Raw genomic sequence first — 23,570 nt, 5'->3', positions numbered from 1 at the left:
AGCGAACTATCTAGGAGTCCACAAACTCTCCCCCTTCCTCACTCCAGGCCTCCATAGGATACCCACGGCCCGCCGTGCTGCTCGAGGGGCCACTTCTACTCTCCCGGCCTCTGCAGCAGCTCCTACATTGCACAGTCCTATAAAAAGCCTTGGTCTCCTTGGTCCGCCGACCGTATCCAAGGCAGAGGTACCCAAAGGTCTCAAGCGCGGTCCATAATCTGCGACCAGAGTGCCGCGCGTGCGCACTTCGGCAGTGGCCGGCGACAGAAAGGGCTCGGACGCTCCCAGGTTCACAAGCCGCGGAGGGCGCAGGAGCGCGAAAAAGCTTCCGCGTGCGGCTCGCGGGCGCAGGCGCTGGCGACTGCAGCCTAGACAAGGCATTGCTGGGGAGCTACCGGCTGGTCGCCGCCCAGGGGTGGACCCTGCGAGGCGGAAGGCGCGGCCCGGGCGCCCGCCCGATGGGGCAGGAGGGGCGGGCCGCTGCTGCGTCCCCGCCCCGTGCTCGGGCCGGGCCGGGAGGGTCCCGGGTCCTGCGGCCCGGCCGGCTGGTGAGACTGTCGGGGCAGACGCAGCGCCATGCGCGCCCCTCCTGCCAGGGCGCTGCTGCTGTTTCCGCGCCGGGGCCCTGCTGTGCGAGCTTGGGCCCCGGCCGTCTCCTCTCGGACATGGTTGGCTTCTGAGTGGACTCCGCTCGTACGCGCGTGGACCTCTCTGATCCACGAGCCGAGCCCGGGCCTCCGCTTTCCCGTGCCCCTTTCGGGGCTGCCTGGCGGCGTGGGACGGTGGGCCACCTCCTCGGGGATCCGCAGGTGTTGGGTGCTGGCAGGACCCCGCGCCGCGCATCCCCTGTTCGCCAGGCTCCAGGGAGCAGCGGCCACCGGTGTGCGAGACCTTGGGAACGACTCGCAGCGGCGGCCCGCGACGACCGGGCGCTCAGAAGTGTGGAAGCTCCTGGGGTTGGTGCGCCCGGAGCGCGGGAGACTGTCAGGTAGGAACCCTGGGGGAGACCAGTGGGCGGCCGGTGGGCCCCGGCCTGGGCTCGGCCTTGACAAGGGCGATCAGGTCTGCTGACACCTGTTGGAAGGCTATGGATGCCTTTTCCCAGCTGGCTGACGCTCTCCATCTGTAGAGCCTGTTACCAGAATATTAAAATTGTTGTCAGCGACTGCTTTGGTGCATTCTCTGAATAAGCTAGCGTTTCCTCCTTTAAGGAAAAAAACACCACAAGTTTTGACAAAACCCATGCCTACTTTATATTATACATTTAAAATGATGATGATGATGATGATGATGAAAATAATAATAATAAAAACATCGCTTGGAGGGTTGGGGATTTAGCTCAGTGGTAGAGCGCTTGCCTAGCATAACAACAACAACAACAACAACAACAATAATAATAATAATAATAATAATAATAATAACATCGCTAGGAGGGTTGGGGATTTAGCTCAGTGGTAGAGCGCTTGCCTAGCAAGCGCAAGGCCCTGGGTTCAGTCCCCAGGTCCGAAAAAAAAGAAAAGAAAAACAAACAAACAAACAAAAAAAAACCAAAAAAAAAATCGCTAGGGTTACACAGTATCAAGGCAACCACCAAAAATTAACAGGATGAAGTTGAGCACTGTGAACTTCGTGCTGGCTGTCACCTCCCTAAATGGCTTGGTCAGGACCAGGCATTAGCCACGGCATAAAGAAACTAGACAGAAACTCACCCGGATCGACAAATGGCTTTTAAAAAGAAATCAGAATTGATTGGGTCTAAATGACAGTATTCTGTAACTCCCCCATGTCTGGCAGCCAATGCAAGCAAGACTGGTTGGAGCAAAGGCACACTGAGACCCAGATCCCTAAATCTCCAGTCCTTTCATGAATGTGGATTGTGCCCGCCTCCTGTGGGATTACCTTGAGAAGCTGGCATGGAGTCCTGCTCCTGCTGGGAATCCCTGCTTAGCAGGCAGGGAAACCGTTTGGATGCGAGATGAAATGGGATAGGCATGAGGGTATTGCAAAAGGAAAGACGTTGTCATACAACTCTTGAAACAGGCAGGACCTCAGGTTGGTTGTTGAGCCCCTATCTGCACAAATTACCCTCTTTGGGGGCCATTGGGCATGGAGCAAGGGCACAGGGGATCTGCCATCTACGAGAGTCAGGAGGTTGTTGTGACCTTACTATAAGAAGACAGAATTTACGATGGTTGTGAATTTCGATGGAAAAAGTCCTTTTCTTCTCGACTATCTTGTAAGCTTTTTTCCTCTGTGTTTTCTTTAATTTCTTTAAATGAATTATTTGCTTTCATTAGATGAGCACTTGTTTTGTTTTAGTTTATTATGTGTGCTGATGTTTTGTCTGCCTGCATGTGTGTCTGATCCCCTGGGACTGGAGTTACAGTTATGAGCTGCTATGTGAGTAGCAGGAATTGAACCCTAAACCCTGAACCCTGGATTCTCTGGAAGAGTGGTCAGTGCTCTTAATCACTGAATTACTGAGACAGGTGTAATATAATCCAGGCTGGCCTCAAACTCACTATGTAGCTGAGGGCGTCCTTGAACTCCTGATCCTCTTGTCCATCTCTCGAGTGCTGGAATTATAAGTGTGAGCCACCAAACCCAGGTTTAAAAGATATCCAACGGTGGGGGGCAGGCGTGAGGGGGAACATGGAGGAGCAGACAGTGTGCACGGAGGAGCCTGGAGACCCTGGTCACCTGAGTGTGTGCAGACTGTGAGGGGCTGAGGCAGGAACCTAGGCTCCTGCTTCTGAAACTTCAGATCTCAAAGTTGTGGGGAGTCAGGCTTTGCTGATGCCACCTAGCCCTTCCCTATCTGCCTGTGCCTGTCATGTCTATGACCTGTCACCTGGCCCCACTTGTCCTGCCCTGCCAGCATACCGTGGAGTCTGCATTAAGTTAAGTTAGAACTGGAACCGGCTTCCATCATCTGAGCCACCAGTCTACCTCACTGAGCTGTCAGGTGTGTGACCTGAGGGACAGACACATTGCCACTGACAGTCAGGGTTTTGTTTCTGAGTCAGGGTCTTGCCATTAGTCCAGATGGTTCTCCAGCTTGAGATCTCAAGTGCTGGGACGTCTTAAGGCTTCCTAAGTAGGTAACACATATATTCTGCCTTCAGGAAGACTGAAGGAGCGCTCTCTAGACAGCTTTTACGTTCTTCAGAGGCCACGGTAAAGGCGGTCTGGTCGTTGGCGCTGCTGGAAGTAAGAGGAAGTGGCGGTGCCGTTAATTTGTAATAGATCATGCCAAGGGTTGGCACATTTCTGAAGTGCTGGGGGGACAGAGCTGTTGAGTAGGTTTGTGTCTGTCTGTCTGTCTGTCTGTCTGTCTGGTTTTTGAGACAGGAGATCGCTTTATAGCTCAAGCTAACCACAGACTCACAGCATCGTTCATTCCCTCATCAGCCTCCTGAGTGCTGAGATTATAAGCAGGAGCCACCATGCCTGCCATTGTTTCTCTTTGAAAGAGCCCCCAAAAGGAGATAATAAGAGAAGAAATGCCAATGTTAGTTTTCCCTCGCTCCCTCCCTCACTCTGCTTTCTCTCTTCCATTCCTCCCCCTCCCCGCCCTCTCTCTCCTCCACCCTCATTTTTTTTTTTGAGACATTCCTCTGTGTAACCCTGGCTGTCCTGAAACTCGCTCTGTAGACCAGGCTGGCTTTGAACCCAGAGATCCACTGCCTCAGCCTCCTGAGTTCTGGGACGAAAAGCGTACCCTATCACTCCAGGCTTCGGATGTTAGTTTTCCAGTTTTAGAGAAAATACACATCCCAAGACTGGGGGTTGAATTTCAGTGCTAACCCTCCCTTCCCTCCTCTTCAGCAGTTTGTTCCCCAGAAGACGTTGACGTTCTATACCCAAAACTTGAAAGGCAGGGCCTCCTATTGGAGATGTCTGCAGATGGTCACCCAGAGCAGAATCGGCCTGATTGCTGTCACTCCTCTTGGCAGCCCACTCCTTCAGGATCTCAGCTGTTGCCGTATCACCAAGTCTGCAGCACTACCCAGAGCCTTTCGACATTCAGTGTCACTCTTATCTCTTCGGTCACCAGGAGCCTCAGAAGGTGCTGAGCCCGGGACTGTTGGGAACGTGCACAGAGCAGACAGGGAATACTTACTCAGGCTTTCTGTGTGTTTAGCAGATAGCAGGCTGGGGCTCGGCTCTCCCGGTGAGCAGTGGCCCTGAGATGAGAAGATAACTAGAGTGCTGGGTGACTGGGCTCACAGGGCAGGCTCCTAGCTATGCCCTTCGTGAGTGCAGATATGCAGGATTCGGGTCGGCTGCTTTCCTGTTTCCTAGTAAGGGCTGACAGTGTGCGATAATGACTTCTTAAAAACTGGTGCCGGCTCAGTGGTAGAGCGCTTACCTAGGAAGCACAAGGCCCTGGGTTCGGTCCCCAGCTCCGAAAAAAAGAACAAAAAAACCCAAAAAAACAAAAAAACAAAAAAAAAAAAAACAAAAAACTGGTGCCGGCCTGGAACTATGGCTGACTTTTGTACATATGTCTATGGAGGGACCATGGTTAAGGACAGCCAGGAAAGGAAGGGACTTCTTACAGCTGCTGCTTCCTGATGCCCAGACGGATCATTGGTCTGGCAGAACAGGTGTGAGGGACAAGAGGCACAGCCTGTGATGCGGGGGCTACTCCAGGGATCTGACCATCTCCTGAACCCCTTTCCTGTCCAGCTTTAGTCTAGGCCCTCGGCCCCCATCCTCACTTCCTTCCACAGCCTAGAGTCAATCTCCCTCATCTCCCTTCTGTCCTCTGCCCTGTTCCCTGTCATATCCACATCATCTCTGAAAATACCTCCCAGTCCCTGCAGACCCCGGCCTGCCTGCAGACAGGAAGCTGCCTTTTTGTCTTTTTCCTTTCAGTCTCTGGTCTCTGTGACGGGACAGCTGAGTTACCGCTGGACTGAGCCAGTGCACAGGTTTCTGAAACGACAGCTACCGGCTGCTGTACCAGACGCCTTCTGTGTCTGATCTGCTCAAGGCAGCTCCAGGAGGAGGGTCTGTTGCTGTTGTCGTCGTCTGTCTGTTGTAGGAAAATTTGAGGCACAGAGGAGTTGAGTGACTTGTGTTAGGTCAGACATGCTGGTGGCAGAGCTGGGTTTTGGTCCTGTTTGTCTTCTCTTCAGAACCAGCTTTCCTGACCCTCCTCAGCCTCTGACCTCCCAGACCTGATGCGGACCTGAGGCCGTCTGCTTTTTACTGTTTCTGCCCCCTCTGACTGCCAGGACTGCTAGCACTGAGAGTGACAGCCCGAGAACAGCTATAGAAGCTGCTGGGGCCTGGCAGGCCAGCAGGTGCTGCACTGTTCTGTGGAGGGAAGGTGGAGAATTCCAGCCTGCGGTGTGCTGAGTGAGGTCTAGGATTTGGGGCGGAACCTGATATCCCACAGCCCCTTATGGCAGAACCTTGATCCCAAGAATCCAGATGGCCAAAACCCATCTCATTTACCTTCAGATTTGTAATACGAAGGGGCAACAACAGTAAAATAAGCCAGAGGTTGGGAAACAACCTCAGTTGGCAGACTGGGTTAGCCTGGCACATACAAAGCCGCAGGTTTGATCCCGGCACTGCATAAAACCTGGTGTGTTGGCACTCACCTCTAATCCCAGCATCCTAGAGCGGGAGGCAGAGGAAGAAGAATTGCCCTTGGCTGCATAGTTAGTGTGAGGTTTACCTAGGCTACATGAGGCCCCGTCTCAAACATAAGTAAGCAAATTGGGGCTGACGAGAAGACTCAGTGGTTGAGAGTGTACATTGCCCTCCAGAGGACCAGAGTTTAACTCCCAGCACCCATGTCAGGCAGCTTACAATCACTTAAAACTCCAGCTGAGAGGGAATCCAACCCTACTGACCTCTGAGAACACCCACACACCCATGTATACACAGGGTTAAAAATGAATGAACTGCTGGACAGTGGTCACTCACACACACCTTTAATCCCAGCACTCACGAGGCAGAGGCAGGCACATCTCTGAGTTGGATACAGAGTGAGTTCTAGAACAGCCGGAACTGCACAGAGAGACCCTGTCTCAAAAAAAAAATAATAATAAATAAAAGTCTTTTTTAAGATTTATTTATTTATTATATATAAGTACACTGTTCCTGTCTTCAGACACACCAGAAGAGGGCATCAGATCCCATTAGATGGTTGCGAGCCACCATGTGGTTGCTGGGAATTGAACGCAGGACCTCTGGAAGAGCGGTCGGTGCTCTTAACCACTGAGCCATTTCTCCAGTCCAATAAATAAAAGTCTTAATGTTTTATCCATGTAAAGAGATACCATTTAATTAGGGCTGGCTTACAGTTCAGAGGGTTAGCTCAGAAGCATGGCAGCCTACAGTTAGACGCAGTGCTGGAGAAGGAGCTGAGAGTTCTATGTCAGCATCCTCAGCAGCAGGGAGTGACAGTGACACAGTGGCCAGGCTTGAGCTTCTGAGATCCTAAAGCCTACCCCTAGTGACACACCTCCTCCAACAAAGCCACACCCACTCCAACAAGGCCACACCTTCCATGGGCCTATGGGAGCCATTTTTTATTCAAACCACTACAATAAATAAAAATCAATCCATCAATCTGTAAGGTCTAGAGAGATGGCTCAGCCCTGGCTACTCTTGCAAAGGACCTGGGTTTGATTCCTGGCATCCACGTGTGGCTCACAAACATGGGTAACCCCCGATCTAGGAGATCCACCACGCACATGGCACACATACATGCATTCAGGCAAAACATCCACACGTATGAAGTAAAACAAATCCTAAGATGTTGGGGATTGGTTCTAATGCTTTGAATTAATCTGGCCCCGAAAATCGGGAATCTGTGTGTCCAAACACTGAAGGTCCTTGACCCCATTGGTAAAGAGCCAACAGCCAATGGCCGGACAGGTAGACTAAGGCAGGACCTTTGGATCTGCAAGGTCTAGGAAGTGAAAGGAAGGAGGGGATGTAAGAGCTGCAGGAGAGAAAGCCAATCAGCCATGTAAGAATCCAGGTGAGGGGCCACTGGCCACTTCCCCAATTGGGCCTGGGGTACAAGGGAAAGTTAGGAGCCTTAGAAGTACTGGACGGGAACCTTTGCTAGCAGGGGAGGGTTTAGGAGTGCTCAGCCTTTGAGCAAGTCACAGAATGCCAAAAATGAACTGGTAAGTGTGTGTGTGTGTGTGTGTGTGTGTGTGTGTGTGTGTGTGTGTGCACATGTCTATGCGTGTGTGTGTGCGCGTGCGCGCGTGTGTGTGCGTGTCTGTGTGTGTGTGTGTATGTGTGTCTGTCTGTCTGTCTTTCATTCTTGAATCCAGATTGCTCCTGGGCGTGTATGCATGTGCAAACCGCAGGGAGCCAAAGCAGTTTAGTTATTAAAATTGATTTTAAATAAATGAATTAATAAACCAGCACATAGACTATACTTGGATGAGTTTGGATTTAGCCAAATAGCCTTCCTTTTTCCCCCAGAAGGTATCTCACTATGTAACCATGGCTGACCTGAAACTGGCTGAGTAGACCAGGCTGGCCTTGAACTTGCCCTTTGAGTGGAGGAATTCCAAGTGTGCTTCACCACATCAGGTCCTCCCCCCCCCCATCTTCGAGTGGGTATCACTACAGCGTAAGAACTCAGTTGGAACTGGGGTTATGTAGTTCACAGCATGCAGATTCTTCATGTGACTTAGGAAACTAGATATGTCTGGCATGTAACAGTTCACACCTATAACCCCAGCACTCGGGAGGCAGAGGCTGAAAGATCACTGCAAGTCTGAGGCCAGCCTGGTCTGCATAGTGTGTTCCAGGAGTGCCTCTAGTCCTCTGTCTTAGTCGGGTTTTATAGCTGTGGAGAGACACCATGACCAGTGCAACTCTCGGAAAGGCAAACATTTAATTGGGCTCAGGCTCAGGGGTTCCGTTTGTTGTCATCTGGTGGGAAGCATGGCAGCGTGCAGGCAGGCACGGTGCTGGAGGAGCCCAGAGTTCTTCTACTTCTTGCTCTGAAGGCCACCAGAGAAAGACTCTTCTTCATGCAGCCCCGAGGAAGCTCTCTTCTGTACTGGGCGGAGCTTGGGCACCAGGACACCTCAGACCCCACCTACACAGTGACACACTTCCTCCGACAAGGCCACACCTCCTAATAGTGCCACTTCCCAAGGGCCAAGCATATTCAAACCACGCATCCCAGCACCGACAGGCGGAAGCAGTAGAGTGCCTGCAAGTTCATATGTGAGTCCGCACAGTCTATATGTGAGTTCCAAGCTAGCCAGAGTTGTATAGCCAGACCACATCTCAAAAGAGAAGAAAGGGGGCTCAGCGGTGAAGAGCACTGACTGCCGCTCTTCCAGAGGTCCTGAGTTCAAATCCCAGCAACTACATGGTGGCTCACAACCATCTGTAATGGGATCCGACGCCCTCTTCTAGTGTGTGTGAAGTCAGCGACAGTGCACTCACATACATAAAATGAATAAATAAATCTTTAGAAAAAGGGGGAAAGGAAAGGGAACTAGAGCAGAGCCCGGCCTTTAGGAGGGGTTTTTCCTGAGCATCCGACATCAGCTGAGCTGTGTGGAACCAGAGTCAGGCCACTCTCCCTGCCCTGTCACTGTCCCTTGGGAACCTGCTGCTTACACCAAGAGGGAATCGTTTCTGCCCTGGTTCACACGATCCGGCTAGACTGAGATTATGGGTGGTGGTGTGTTGTCCTGTTTCAAGATACGTAGCTAGGGGTAGCCTCCAACTCCACAGATAGTGGAGGACAACCTTGAGCTCTTGACACTCCTCTGCCTACCTCCTGAGTGTCCGTGTGGGTATGCAGGGGTGACAACACACCCACTTTATGATTATGCAGTTTTTCTCTTTTACATTTTCTTTTTACTTAAAAATTTTAAATGTTTTTGCGTGTGTATGGAGGGGCAGGGGTGTGCCTGGTTCTTGTAGAAGAGTGCGTCGGGTCCCCAGGAACTGGAGTCGTGGATGGCTGTGAGTTTTGACAACTGACATGTGAGCTCCTGAGTGGCCGGCCAGGTCTGACCTTCCCTGTTGAGCTGGCAAAGGACTTTGCTCCGGTCAGGCACTTTGCCGCTCCCTTGCCAAAGTCCAGCGCTCCCTCAGTCATTCAGCCAGTGTTGACTGAGCTCCTGTGCTGCAGGGGAGAGGGGGTCACAGCAGCCAAGGAGACATGAGCAGTGAGCCAGCTGCACACTTAGAATGTCAGGATGTGTGTGTGTGTGTGTGTGTGTGTGTGTGTGTGTGTGTGTGTGTGTGTGTGACATTTGGCCAGTGGTTCAGGGACACGTACCTTCCACCTTAGATGGTGACCGAGTCCACTGGTAACTTCGAGGAGAAGGCACTGTCAATGGTGTCCGCTGTCGTGACTTACCCGAAGCCTCGAGTGGCCACGTTTTGGCACTATGCCAAGGTTGAGCTGTTCCCTCAACCCCTGGTGAAATCCCTACAGCTATTCAGAGCGTGAAAAAATAATTCACAGTGCTAAAACTGATAACTTCAAACACCTTACAGTTAGGAAGCCATGCTGAATGGTTTGGTGATCACTGAGGTGTGATGTGGTTTTATTTCGGAGAGATTGTAGGCGGACGAGGCATCGTTGGCTATGATGTTTGAAGACCAATCTTTAACTTCCAATCTGAGTTCTCATCTGAGTGTTCTTGGACCATGTGTAAGGAGGCTGCTATCTGAATGAAATACTAGCTGTCGAGTAAGACACATGGAGGGCAGGAAGCAGGGTCTGGAGGCTTTGAAGAGGTGCGCCTCACCCCTGTGCTCACTCACTTGCTCTGCTGACTCACTGGTCCGAGCTCTCACAGCCATAGCCTGAACACTCGCCCAAGGAGAAAGAAGCCCCTAACCTCCACAGAGGGGGCCAGGGGACTCTCCCTGCAGTCACCGGCAGTCAGTCCTGCCACAAACCAGCAAGGCTCCTGCGAGGTTTGTTATCCAAACCAGAGAAGCCCCGAAGAGGCAGACATGCCCTGCGCCCTGTCATAGCACCCCTTGTGAAAGGAGTCTGGGCTGCTGAACCTGCCACTCTTCCAAAAATATTCTGTACTCCGTAAACTCTGAGGAAGGGGAAAAGAGGGAACCACTCTGCAGATGCTGATATTGTTATCTAGGACTTGATCTTTAACCATCTGTTTGTCCTGTCCATCTGTCTGTCTGTCTGTTTGTCTTCTTTCTCTGCTTTAGCAGTACTGAGGATTAAACATAGGATTTCACACATGCTAGGCAAGTGCTCTACCAGTTAGCAACATCCATAGTCCTCTTCATTTTGAGAGAGTGTTAAGTTAAGTTAAGTTAACTAGACTGGTCTTGAACTCACTCTGTAGCTGAGGTTAGGCTTGAACTTGTGATCCTGGGTATCAGCCCTGTGTCACCAGGCCTGGATCCCACAGTACATCTTGCTCAATTGTTCTAGGCAGGTACCCAAAGAGTGACTTCATTCCTTATATTGGTGGCTTAATATTTATAAATTCTCAATAGTAGTTTCCACTTACCCTATTTATGTGGGTGTTTAAAATGTGGATTCTTTTACTGGTTATAAACAATGCTATAACCCTACATCCTTGGATCTGGATTTCCGTGGCGTGGAAGTTAAATCCTCAGGAGACCGTTACTAGTCCCTTGTGACCTCACCTGGTGCTGGTGTGAACCCGCTCCTTCATCAGTGCAGTGTGCGCTCCCGCCAGTGTGAGAGCCTCCTTCCCTCAGCTTCACCATCATCATGAGCATGTAATCCTTGCCAGTCTCACAAGCAGAAAAAAATCAGTCATGTATGATATCATGTTCCTTAAAAGTATGGGTGTGGTTGTCTGTGGTGTGTGTCTTCTTTCTAACTAGACTTTAAAGTTTCTCATTGTTTATTTCAGCCACCTACCTAGCTAAAACTTGGAGGTTGGGTGGGGTTGAAACTTGCTATGTAGAATAGGTTGGCCTTGAACTCAGAGATCTGCCTCTGCCCACCAAGTACTGGGTTCGCAGACAGTCATCACCACACATGGCTAGAACTTTTCAGTAAGCCTCTGCCTCCTTATCTATCGTTCACTTACATGGAGAATTAATCTCCTGATAATTGTCACTTCATGGTTTATTCCCCAGAGCTGTAATACTCAGAAAGGACATGCCGGGTACAACTGGATCCCAGGAACTGCTCTTCAAAACTAACATAGAAGGCTTTGAAATATGGAGCACAATTGAGGACACTTAGCCTGGCACAATGAATGACCCGTATCTATAATCCCAGCATTCAAGGAGCCGAGATGGTGTCATGGGAAGTTCAAGGCCAACCTGAGCTACTTAGTGATTCTGAGGCCAGCCTGGGCTACAGAGGTAGACCTTGTCTCCAAAAGGCTTCCCCTTCCTCACACACACAGAAGATAACTTTCCTGGATAGTCTGCCCATTGAGCAAAGGTGTAGTCAGAAGCCAAGGAGTCAGAGCAAGGAGCAGAAATACAAGAGAAGCAGGATCTGAGATGAGTTTGAATACCAGAAGACAGGAGGGAGGCCATTGTGGCTGCAGGTGCTCCTTAGGGGAAGGAATACAAGCCATAACATCCTTTTCTCTAGCCGTGTGAGGAAACGCACATTCTCTCACAGCCACGATTCTTGTTCTTAACCCGAAGCCATCTCATCCTTTAGACAGGCCAGTTGGTGAAGGAGAGCGCCCAGCCACTGAGGCCATGTGGGCCTGAGGCCCCGTGTGCTCGACATGGCCCTGTGCTGTGCTGTGAGTCTGAGCGTCACTCCTGTCTTCCAGCTGCGGTTGGCTTTCTTGCCGTGTCCAGTGTCATCACCATGTCGGCCCCCTTCTTCCTGGGGAAGATCATTGATGTCATCTACACCAACCCAACCGAGGACTTTGGCGACAGCCTGACTCGCCTCTGTGCTGGGCTCACCTGTGTGTTCCTGTGTGGCGCTGCCGCGAACAGCATCCGTGTCTACCTCATGCAGTCTTCAGGTCAGTCTCATTAGGTGACAGAGGACCTGGGGTCGGGTCAGGGCTTCGAGTGTCACTGCTCCAGGCCCCTTCTCTTCCTAATACTGCACTCGGACCTCACATCCCACCAGGAAGGCATTACATCATCCTCTGCTGTGGCATTACATCATTCTCTGCTGTGGCATTACATCATTCTCTGCTTTCTCATGGTCAGGGTTGAGCAGGTGGCAAAAGCAAGGGCCGTCTGCTCCATACTGCTGTGTGGCCACCGGGGCGGGAACTTGAGTGGCTGTCCTTTAGAGAACTCGGTTTAGCAGCAGCACTGCTGGTAGCCCAGGACTGCGTTCCAGGTCTGTGTGACTGGTAAGATGATGTCCGGCTGATTAACCCGTTCCTGCCATTGCAAAGTGCAGTTCATGTAAGGGCAGCCAGTCATGAACAGATTTGACGCTCCGGGTCCGTGATGCTCCTCACATGCCAAGGACCATGTTACCTCTTAAAGAATTAAAATGTGAAGGGTTGGGGATTTAGCTCAGTGGTAGAGCGCTTGCCTAGCAAGCGTAAGGCCCTGGGTTCGGTCCCCAGCTCCGAAAAAAAAAAAGAGAAAAAAAGAAAAAGAAAAAAAAAAAAGAATTAAAATGTGGGGTTGGGGATTTAGCTCAGTGGTAGAGCAAGCGCAAGGCCCTGGGTTCGGTCCCCAGCTCCGAAAAAAAGAAAAGAAAAGAAAAAGAATTAAAATGTGTTTTTCGTTGTTATGATATGTTTACATACATGTGCAGGCAGGCATGCACATCAGGGGAAAACGTTCTGGAGTCGGTGCCACCTCTATCTGGGTTTCTGGGTCCCAAGTGATGCCTTAGGTCATCAGGTTGGTATGACAGGGACCTTCATCTGCTGGATCTTCTCACTGGCCATGACACTTCGTCACTATCTCCTCTCCCGGCTCCCACAGTCTGTAGTTGCTAACAGGAAGTTACATACAGATACATGCAGGCCAGGACCTGTATGAGTCCGTCCCGTGCTAGGATCCACGGAGCTGATGTGCTGATGTAAGGGCTAAATAAACAGCTTGCTGGTGGCCGTCCCACAAGTGGCCGGTGGTGGCCGTCCCACAAGTGGCCGGTGGCTGCCGTCACCTCTGACCACTTCGTTTGCTTTGCAGGTCAGAGCATTGTGAACAGGCTGCGCACCTCACTCTTCTCCTCCATTCTAAGGCAAGAGGTTGCCTTCTTTGACAAGACCCGCACGGGCGAGTTGATTAACCGCCTCTCTTCGGATACCGCACTCCTGGGCCACTCCGTGACCGAGAATCTCTCTGACGGGCTGAGGGCTGTGGCCCAGGCCTCGGTTGGTGTTGGCATGATGGTATGTCCGCCTCTTCTCTTGGCGTTTTCTGTCAGACCTCTTGGGACCACAGCTGGTGGCCATGAGAGGCTTGAGATGTTCTTGTCCTTTTGTAAGCATATAGAACCGAGAGCATTGCCCCCGTCTGTAGGGACAAAGGGATCACCTCTCCTGGCCTGGCCTACAGCTCTCTTGAGTAAGTATCACTTAGAGAGTGGCATTTCCTGAAAACCAGGTGTGAAGACAGCCAACTGTGTCAGGGTGAGGAGCACCTTTGGGAACCAAGTGTAAAGTTAAAGGGGTGTAGACCTCACCTCTGTGCCCCTGCAAGGTGGCCTTTGCTCCACAGACGTCTGTTTATCTCTGATGCTCAGCTCACTCCAGCCAGCCCTGCTGGCCTGAGTAACGTGCGAGTGTGGTCATAATGTTCATGGGGCGAGGTTAAAAGGCAAGCAAGGGTTGGGGATTTAGCTCAGTGGTAGAGCGCTTGCCTAGCAACCGCAAGGCCCTGGGTTCGGTCCCCAGCTCCGAAAAAAAGAAAAAAAAAAAAAAAAGGCAAGCAAGGGCTGCGATTCCGTTGGCAGAGCGCTTCCCCAGCATGCGCTGAGCCCTGGGTTCTATGTCCAGTACACCTGGCATGGTGACATATGGCGGGGCCATAGATAGAGGCGGGAGAATCAGAAAGGTAAGGTCGTTCTTGGCTACACAAGCTAGTTTGAAGCTAGCCTGGGCTATATGAGATTGCGCTAAAACAAAAAAAAACAACAGCAACCAAAAGCCAAGCCAAAGCCAAGGGCAGGACATAAAAAGGGATTGCCAGTTACTGAGCAGAGCCATGGTTCGAGGGAAGGAATAGTCTGTGCAAGTGAGACCGGGCAGGTTTAACAATGCATTGGAGTCATAGGACCATTTAAAACAATGGCCACACACAGAGTTGAGGAAGTCTAATATGATTCAAGAAGGTCGCATTCTTTGGGCCACTATTGCAGTTAAATTGGCAAGAGCTGGTCCACTGGCTCTAGGCTGCTGAGCTCTGGAAAGTCTCCTCCCAAGCCCCAACCCTGTGGCGGGTGCGTTAGGAGCCTTGCTTCGGCTGCATGTAACATGGGGCACTTCGGTGACTTCTCTGATCTGATGTATGTGGAAAATTCTGGTCACTCAGGGCCTTAGAGTGATTATACCCAAATGTAGAACTCATGATGTGGTTTGAACAGTGCAGAGCACAGGAGCGTCATTCTGTCCTGCCTCCCTCTCTGTCCTTGAGGATGTGAGCTAACATACTAGAACATGTTAGAACTAGCCAGAGGCTGTACTGGCTACGTCTTCTCCCCAGCCGTCTAGCCGCAGCCTCCTCGGGAGCATGCCCTCCATGAGTCTTTGAGGTTGTTTTGATTTTGACACAGGGCATCACTATATAGACCTGGTTGGTCTGTCACCCACTATGTAGACCAGGCTAGCCTCTGCCTCCTGAGTGCTGGGGTTAAAAGTGTTGGGTTTTGTTAGGATCAAACATGGCACGGAAACCCAGCCCAATTAGGAGGCTTGGCTTAGAGACAGTGTCTTTTCGGGCTGTACATGGTGGGTCTGAGGATGCCTTGCCACTTCAAGGAACAAACGCTCTTGACTTTTGCTCTTGACAGTTCTTTGTGTCACCAAGTCTGGCCACCTTTGTTCTGAGTGTGGTGCCACCTATCTCTGTCCTCGCTGTGATTTACGGGCGATATCTACGGAAACTGTCCAAAGCCACACAGGACTCTTTGGCAGAAGCCACACAGGTACTGACCTTCCCAGAGTGTGTGATCCAGGGGCGGGGCTCAGAGCCACAGGCAGAGGCATGATGCACAAGGTGTGTTCCTTCCCACTATCAGCACCAGGGAAAGAAACAGGCCATGAGGCCCTTCCTTTTCCCTCAGTGGACAGACTCGAAACACTCTATACCTGGCTAGCCACTTACCTGAGACTGCATCAACTTGCTGTTTCCCAGGCTGGCCTGGAGCCAGGGTTGGCCTCAGGTTCACGGTACTCCTCTTGCCTTGGCCTCAGTTGTGAGCCCTACACCTGGTGTGTGTCAGTTTCTCACTGCCTTCTGTCACTGCTCCTGGTAGGACGAAAAGCTAATATGACCAGCTATGGCGGAACATACCTGGAAGCCCACATTTTGTAGCCTGAGCTAGGATGATCATGAATTTGAGACTAGCCTAGGCTACCTCCCTAAACATTTTCTTTGAACAAAAGACAGAAATAAAGACAAACAGAAGCTAATGTGTTTGTCCAGTGGGCACCGTGGCGTCTGGCGGGCACCATGTCTTCATTAGTTCCATAAAGCACACTGTGGGGCACTGTCTTCTTTTAAAAAAGATTTATTTTATAATTGCATATACATGGGGTGGGGTAAGTATACATAAATGCAGTTACCCTCAGAGGCCAGAAGAGGGCATTTGGTCCCCTGAGGCAGGCAGTTGTGAGTGGTGAGGTTGGTGAGCTCAGACTCAGTTCCTCAGCAAGAACACAGAACACTCTTAGTTTCCTGGGCCATCTCCAGCCCCACAGTTTATATTGTCTGACAGAAAAATGTATTCTTCTTTGCATTTTGCTGTGATCTTACTCATATAGAGCCTTCCTTTGGTAGAATACTGAACAAGAAACACACTTTGACGACTTCACAGTCAATTACAGTGTGACACTCTCCCTTTGGGGTGTGTGTGTGCGTGCGTATGCGTGTGTGTATTTTATGTGTGTTTTACCTGTGTGTATGTCTGTGCACCACATGTGTGCTTGGTGCCAGTGAAGGAAAGAAGGCATCAGATCCTCTAGAGCCGGACTTAACAGAGGGTTGTGAACCACCACGTGGATGCTGGGAATTTAGAGCCTCCGTAAGAGCAACAAGTGTTCCTAACTGCCCAGCCGACTTTCCAGCCCTTACCATGTGCTCGAATCCTTGTAGCTAGCTGAGGAGCGGATTGGAAACATAAGAACCATCCGAGCTTTTGGGAAGGAGATGACAGAAGTGGAGAAGTACACCAGCCGAGTGGACCAGTTGCTGCAGCTGGCACGGAAGGAGGCCTTGGCACGAGCCGGCTTCTTTGGAGCGGTAAGTGGATCGTTGCAGGTGGTGAGATTTTTTTATCCTGTGACTCTTGACACAGTAGAAATAGTTTTATTTCAATCGTAGGATGGACTTGGATTTTAAGCTGTTTTTATGACAGGAGAAGAAAGCAAGGAAGTGTCATGTGCAAGGTCTGCTGTTAGTCCCCGATGTGCAGGGCAGCATCGAAGACCACTGACATTGCATAGTCATGCTCTGCACCATAAGACTGGGCCACAGCATGTGTTTACACAGGCTTCTGGGACCTCAGATGTACCCTCATTTGTCTGCTTCCTTTGAGGGTTACATAATTTCAGTGCACTCTAGAAGAAAGTATAAGAAACTGGTTACAGAGTGCCCAGGAACTCTGAATGAAAAACCACCATGTGTGCTGGGCATACTGAGGAGGCTGAGATGGGCAGCGTATTGTAAGTTTGAGGCTAGCCTGCTCTATGTAGTGAGCTTGGGACAGCCTGGTCTCTGTAGTGAGCTTGGGGCAGCCTGGACAGCACAGTGAGACTGTCAAACACAAAGAAACCAAAATCAGATAAAGAGAAAATGAAGACATCTCCGTCCAAACCCCAGAGGCTGTTTAATGGCTAGAGAAGCAGCATTCAGAGGTCTCACTAGGGACTGAAGCTCACAGAGATGGGTTAGGGCTGCAACTCCATGTGGAGGATGTCTCCTCAGAGCCACGAACATGGCAGACCGATCCACATCCGTTAGGCAGGCTTAGGTGCGACTCTCTTCTTCTCTGAGCTGAGTAGATTAGTGAGTAGACTGAGGGGAGTAGTGTCTAAGCGCGTGCTTGTGGGCATGCAGGTATTTTCCTCCACTGCTGCAAATATTTCAAAACCTTTCTGTGGGAAGTTTTCTGTTAAAAGGGAGGCAGAGGCCTGGTTTGTACTCTTGTCCCGAGAGGCCTTTGGTCGCACTGACATCTTTGTCCTCTTCCTCCTGTAGGCTGGGCTCTCGGGAAACTTGATTGTGCTGTCTGTCCTGTACAAAGGAGGCCTGTTGCTGGGCAGCACCCACATGACAGTGGGCGAGCTCTCTTCCTTCCTCATGTACGCTTTCTGGGTCGGACTGAGCATCGGAGGTATATCATATAAACAGGCTCTGAGGGTGCACATTGAAAAACAGGCCCCATGAGCAGGCAGTCTTACCGTGCCAGTCTCTTAAGCAAAACTGAAGTTATGTGAGTGGGCAAGCAGGTTCCCTGTTGGGAAATTTGGGGCCGTGGTGTCCTTCCACAGCTTAGGACCACTGGGGAGCTGTGTTTTCCAGCCTGCGTTTATAGAATGTGTTTTTCCATTGGGGGGTGGGGAGGCATGTGTGATCGTTGGCAGCACTGATGGAGGCCCTGAGCCTGGGTAGGGCGAGTCTCACCTCACACATGTTGCTACCCAGACTCTTAAGCTGTCCATACTCAGAGTCTCTCTTTCCTCTCTTCCCTCAGAATTAATAATAAGCTTTTGTTAATTTTATTTTGTTCTTTGACAGTTTCATACCATGTGCCTAGGACATTCTGTCTCCCCCTCCCGCCCCCACTCCACCCATCCTCTCCTTTCTTCTTCCCTGTCAGCTCCTCTTCGCAGATTTCTTCCCATGCTCATGGGTTTTTGTTTTGAGTCCCACTGAGTTTAACCTGGATTGTCGTGTGGCTCTGGATAACAGTGGGAACAGATGAAGACAGTGACCCTCCCTTTCCCAGACGCTATGGGTTGCCAGAAGTTCAGCAGAGAATGGCAGGGCCCTGTCGGCCCCTTTCTTGCCCATTGCAGGGCCAGTCTTATGGGGTCCAGTGTCTGCAACCATGGCTCCGGTGGGTGAGCTCCTGATGGCAAAGGCTTTCGATGCTTGGAAGAAAGCATTCCACAGCCCCTCCTCCTGTCTTCTTGTTCTGACATCCTTTTGATCCATTCTTTGGCAAATATTCCTGAGCCTTAGTGGAGGTGCTATAAAAGCCCTGTTAGGGGTGAGCTCTCAATGGATATCTTGCCAATTTTTGGGGTCATGGCTGAGCCTCTCTATTCACTGCTATTCACTACAAGGAGATGCTTCTCTGGGAAAAGCTGAGAGTAGCATTTATATGTTCTATACACATATATATTTACATGTTTTAATAACTATAAAGTGTTTTTTAAAAGATTTATTTATTGTATTAAGTACACTGTAGCTGTCTTCAGACACACCAGAAGAGGGCATCAGATCCCATTACAGATGGTTGTGAGCCACCATGTGGTTACTGGACTTTGAACTCAGGACCTCTGGAAGAGCAGTCAGTGCTCTTAACCACTGAACCATCTCTCCAGCCCAAGTATTTTTGTTTTACTCGAGAGTTTTATTGTATAGCACAGGCTGCCTTTGAAATCTCATGCCTCCGTGTCCTGAGTACTAGGATTACAAGTGTGGGTCACCACACTCACCTTTGGACCTTTTTAAAAGCTGTCCTGGAACTCACTATATAGACCCCATTGGCCTGGAATTTACATGGGCCTTAGATCTTTTTTTGTTTGTTTGTTTGTTTTAAGTAATTAGTTTTTTCCCAGTACTTTTCCCAGCAGTACTCTGCTGTTCCTAAGAATCAGTCATTACTGAAGCTGTCAAACCAGACAGAACAAGGGGTTGTTTCCTCCAAATGGAATAGTCATTCTCTACTGAAGTCCAGAATAGCCAACAAACCACAGGAAGACAGTTCTTTAGGCGTCGCGCGTCTGCTTGAAACCAACAGCTACAGTACAACTGCTGGTCTTCAGTCTTAGAATTCTTTTTAAAAAGCAACGTTGTTGCATTTTCAGTGATTGTCCCACCCCAGTGTCAGGATTAGTACCCTTTTCACCAGAGCGGCCATTGTTACACAGTTGCTGAGTCTACACACACACACACACACACACACACACACACAGTATGGTCTGGACAAATGTGTATTGCCCTAAATTCACCATTGTAACATCAGAAGAGAGTTGCCCTGGTTGCCCTGCACTTTTCCGTGTCTACCTATTAATTCTTCTACCCCTGGCAGGTTGCTTTCTACTATCTGTATTGTTTGGAAGTTTTCAAGTGTCATGGGGTTGGAATCAGTAAAGCATGCAGCCTTTCCTGGCTGGCATCTTTCTCTTATTTGTGCACATTTAAGATTCTCCTGTCTCTGAAGGCCCTTGTAGGAGCTTTCCTGTAGGGATTTCAGTTCACATGGGGAAGGCTCCCATGCTGCACTTGAAGTGCTGTCTGAGGAGGAGGTGGCTTTCCTTGCAGTGCTGTGACTTGTCACTGGTGAGCAGTGTGGTCATTTTCCTTAATAGGACTCTGAGAAAGAGAGGCTGTAGGAGCACTAGGGTAAGAGGTAGAGCAGCTAAGGCCTCAGCTTCTTCAGAGAGAGTGACAGGTTACACAGTGACAGCTGTGGTTGCTGTCTCCAGGATTCCCCAGGCAGGAGGGCCTGTGGCCTTTCTCATCAGCTGATGATAGACTCTTCTTGCCCTCAGGTCTGAGTTCATTCTACTCCCAGCTGATGAAGGGCCTGGGTGCTGGCGGGCGGCTCTGGGAGCTGCTGGAGAGACAACCACGGCTGCCTTTTAACGGTGGGTATGCGGTGGGGCTGTTCCTAGTTTTGACAGTTAGACTGGCATTCTGCCCTCCTCAGGGAATGGGCCACTGCCAAGAGGTGGCCCCAACTGCAAAACAGGGAGGTCAGGGTTCCCATGGGACACTGATAGGTACACTTAGGGGGATGTTCTGGAAATGTGGGGCTGATGACACGGCATGCTGTATGTACACCTGCAGCCACTCATTACCACCCAGGGCAGGGTAGCAGCAAGCAGGGACACCCAGATGGCCTTCTCCAACCTTCCTTAGTGATCCTGACAGTTGTAAGAGGTTGGGGAAGGCAGAGATGAATAAAAGGCTTCACATTTCTTGGCTCTGGGCAGTAATGCTGGGTTGCTGGTACCGAGTGGAGGCCCATCTCCTCCTCCTTGTCATCACCGTCCCTCAAGCCCTGGGCCTAGACCACCTGCAGGAGATGTGGGCGGAGGGTAGCCATGAGCAGCACCACTCAGCACCCAGGGGATGTCTGCATACTGCTAGGCGCTTACAGTGCTGTGGCCTTGATAAAAGCTAAAGCGTGAGATCCAGTGATAAGTGGTGTGTGTTCCATGTCAGGCCAGGCCACACTGGGGCTAAGAAACCTTTGACCCTCCTTATCCTCATGGTTCCCATGCATCCCTGTCACTGTGCCTTCAAAACGTTCATTTGGAGTAGATGAAGAACTCTGCACAGAAGCTACTTGAGCACAGTGGCACTGTGACTGAGGTGGGTCAGACCCAAGGGTCGGTTTTCACACTGCTCCCAAGAGAAGGTGACACCTCAGGTCCATAAGGTCACACAAGACCTTACATGATAAGCCCAGCATGCAGCGCTCCTCACAGCTCCTCCAGGAGCATCTGTTTCTGTTCACTTCAGTCAGGCAAGGGGACACACACGGAGACGGGCGCCCCGAGCTCCACTCTCACTGTAGCTTTCTGCCTCCCCTCTTGTGTTTCAGAGGGGATCGTGTTAGATGAGAAAACCTTCCAGGGCGCCCTGGAGTTCAGAAATGTGCATTTCACGTACCCTGCTCGCCCGGAGGTGTCCGTGTTCCAGGATTTCAGTCTTTCCATCCCATCTGGATCTGTCACAGCGCTGGTTGGCCCTAGTGGTTCTGGGAAATCAACGGTGGTCTCACTCCTGCTGCGGTTGTACGACCCCAGTTCTGGTAGGTGGCAGTGCAGGCAGAGGCATCCCTGAGCCGTCGGGGTCTTCTCCTGCCGCCAGCTCCCACCCCATGCCCAGGGGAGACCATACCTGGCAACACTTCCCCATATTCCTGCCCTTGGAAATGGGTCAGCAGTGCCCAGTAGATGCCTTCTGGTGCCAGCAGCCATGGGTGCTGTCAGCTCTCCCATACCCACACCGGAGCTCTGCCCTGACATGTGCTGAGGTAACAGATCCTATTACAGATGGTTGTGAGCCACATGTGGTTGCTGGGATTTGAACTTAGGACCTCTGGAAGAGCAGCCAGTGCTCTAACCATGGAGCCATCTCTCCAGCCCCCTTCTTGGCTGTGTTTGTTTGTTTGTTTGTTTGTTGTCACTGTTGTTGTTTTTGGTTATGTTTACTGAGGCAGTGTCTCCTTTGAAGCTCTGACTGGCATGGAACCCAGGTTTAGGTTCATCTCAAACCACAGCAATCCTCCTGCCTCTGTCTCCTTGAGTGCTGGGATTCCAAGCATGCACTACCAGGCCCACTTCCTTAATTGTCTTAGGAACAGCTAATCCAGCGGCCAGGGTCCACCTCTGTGTGGTGACGCTGCTGACCTTGTTCTGAGCGAGCAGGATCCCCCCAACCCTCTTCACCTTTTCTTTCAAAGCAGGTTCTCGCTGAGCTCTGCAAGGCTGATTTTAAACATGCGGCCCTTCCGCCTCAGCTCTCGGAGGCACGGGACTGCAGGCTGCATCCGCTGTGCTTGCTTCTTTGTAATCTAGTGTGTGTTTTTACAGAATTCAGGTCCTTACCTCTGTGGCAAATGCTCTATTTCCTGAGCCATCTCCCCAGCCCTCCTCTCTCTTCATCTTCCTCTGTTCTCTTCCTCTTCTTCCTTCCTTCTCGTCCTCCTCCTCTTCTTCTTCCTCCTCTTTCTCGGAAGTGCTGGGAGCAAAGACATGCACCACACTGCTTGGCTATGTTTTCAATAGGATTTTACCACCCTTTAAGAGCAAGAGGGTGTTACTTTTTATCTTTACCCCTTTTCCTGCCTACATGAGCTTTAATTTTTGGACTTTGAAAGCCAGTGTGAGGCTGTCTCATCCGTTCATGAGATATGTATGTACGTGTACCGTTTTGCAGTCTTAGGCTGCTGAAGAGACTCCAGTTTAAACTTGCAGGACACTCCCCATCCCTGAAGCAGGCCTTCATGGTCTCTTCTGATAGATTCCAGCATGATCAGGAGACTGTAGAGTCAGGAGGCTGCCGTCAGAACTGCTAGCCAGTGCACGCTGTGTGTGCCCCTGTCCCACACGCTTCTCTTTGGAATCAAGGCTCTGCAAAAGACATCAGATTCGTGGAACACCAACATTACCAGGTAGCCCAGCCGCCAGCACCTCCAAACTCAGGAAGGGGGGCTGGTTAGGCTCAACATCCCCTAGGGAAGGATCTAGCCTCAGACACCACAGAAGACTCCTGCTGCTCTGAAAGTCCCTGCCTTGTTGGTTTTGGGTTCCATGCGGACACTATGGAAGTTCATTTTTTTTAAGTGATTGCGACAGAACGGAGGCCCTTGCACATGCCATGGGAATATCTCACCACTAGCGACACTCCAAGTCCTGACTACAAATTCAGTCTTCAAAAGTTGCCTGGGTTGAGGATGGGGATGAGCTGGTTAGTGTTTGTTTAGTCTGCATAAATCTGGATTTGATCCTCAGCACAGCCTTAGGGGCAGAGGGGTCAGTGGCACACTCCTCCCCCTCCCAGGAAGACAGAGGGAGGAGGGGAAGTTCAGGGTCACCCTTGGTGCCACAGGGAGCTTGAGGCTAACTAGATTGCATGAGATCCTGTGTCAGAAAGGGAGTGAGGGTGGGAGCACTGAATCGGAGATTTTCTTCCTTTTTGGGTTCACTTTGCTTATCATCCTTGACCTGTGGTGACCTCTGCCTTCTCCCATCAGGAACAGTCAGTCTTGATGGCCATGACATTCGTCAGCTAAACCCCGTCTGGCTGAGATCCAAGATTGGGACAGTAAGTCAGGTAGGAAGACAGGCTTCCCTTTCACTTACCTTCGTCGGAGCTGCTTCCCCTGTGCTTTTCCTCAGTCTCATATTTGTCAGGAGTGGGATAGAGGCTTCCAGATGATCACAGCACTCCACACATACCCACTCCACACACACCCACTCCACACACACCCATTCCACACACACACCATTCCACACACACCCACTCCACACACACCCACTCCACACACACACCATTCCACACACACACCATTCCACACACACCCATTCCACACACACACCATTCCACACACACCCACTCCACACACACACCATTCCACACACACCCACTCCACACACACACCATTCCACACACACCCACTCCACACACACCCATTCCACACACACACCATTCCACACACACACCATTCCACACACACCATTCCACAC

At 50.8% G+C, this 23,570-nt stretch overlaps 1 protein-coding gene and 1 non-coding gene across 4 annotated transcripts in view; one reads left to right on the top strand and one right to left on the bottom strand.

Moving 5' to 3' along the window:
- Positions 1–493: 493 nt before the first annotated feature.
- The window catches only part of Abcb10 (ATP binding cassette subfamily B member 10), a 34,175-nt gene continuing 11,098 nt past the window's right edge, over positions 494–23,570 (top strand). Inside the window, exons 1-9 of one of the 3 annotated variants that reach the window (XR_015643436.1) lie at positions 494–988; positions 11,766–11,966; positions 13,108–13,310; positions 14,930–15,064; positions 16,234–16,380; positions 17,338–17,473; positions 19,863–19,958; positions 20,921–21,130; positions 23,078–23,157. Coding sequence is in view for 1 of the 3 variants with exons in the window: in NM_001012166.1 (NP_001012166.1) it covers positions 577–988; positions 11,766–11,966; positions 13,108–13,310; positions 14,930–15,064; positions 16,234–16,380; positions 17,338–17,473; positions 19,863–19,958; positions 20,921–21,130; positions 23,078–23,157 (1,620 nt within the window). In the remaining 2 variants the exon portion in view is untranslated. 3 annotated transcript variants of the gene reach the window in all.
- LOC120098684 (small nucleolar RNA SNORA2/SNORA34 family) lies at positions 19,001–19,137 on the bottom strand. Its single transcript, XR_015644474.1, has one exon. It is a non-coding gene; the product is annotated as a small nucleolar RNA SNORA2/SNORA34 family (small nucleolar RNA).

This window comes from Rattus norvegicus, chromosome 19 (assembly GCF_021556685.1).
Source record: "Rattus norvegicus strain SHRSP/BbbUtx chromosome 19, alternate assembly SHRSP_T2T, whole genome shotgun sequence".
In the NCBI taxonomy this organism is placed as follows: Eukaryota; Metazoa; Chordata; class Mammalia; order Rodentia; family Muridae; genus Rattus; species Rattus norvegicus.
This window is presented reverse-complemented; position numbering and strand designations above follow the sequence as displayed.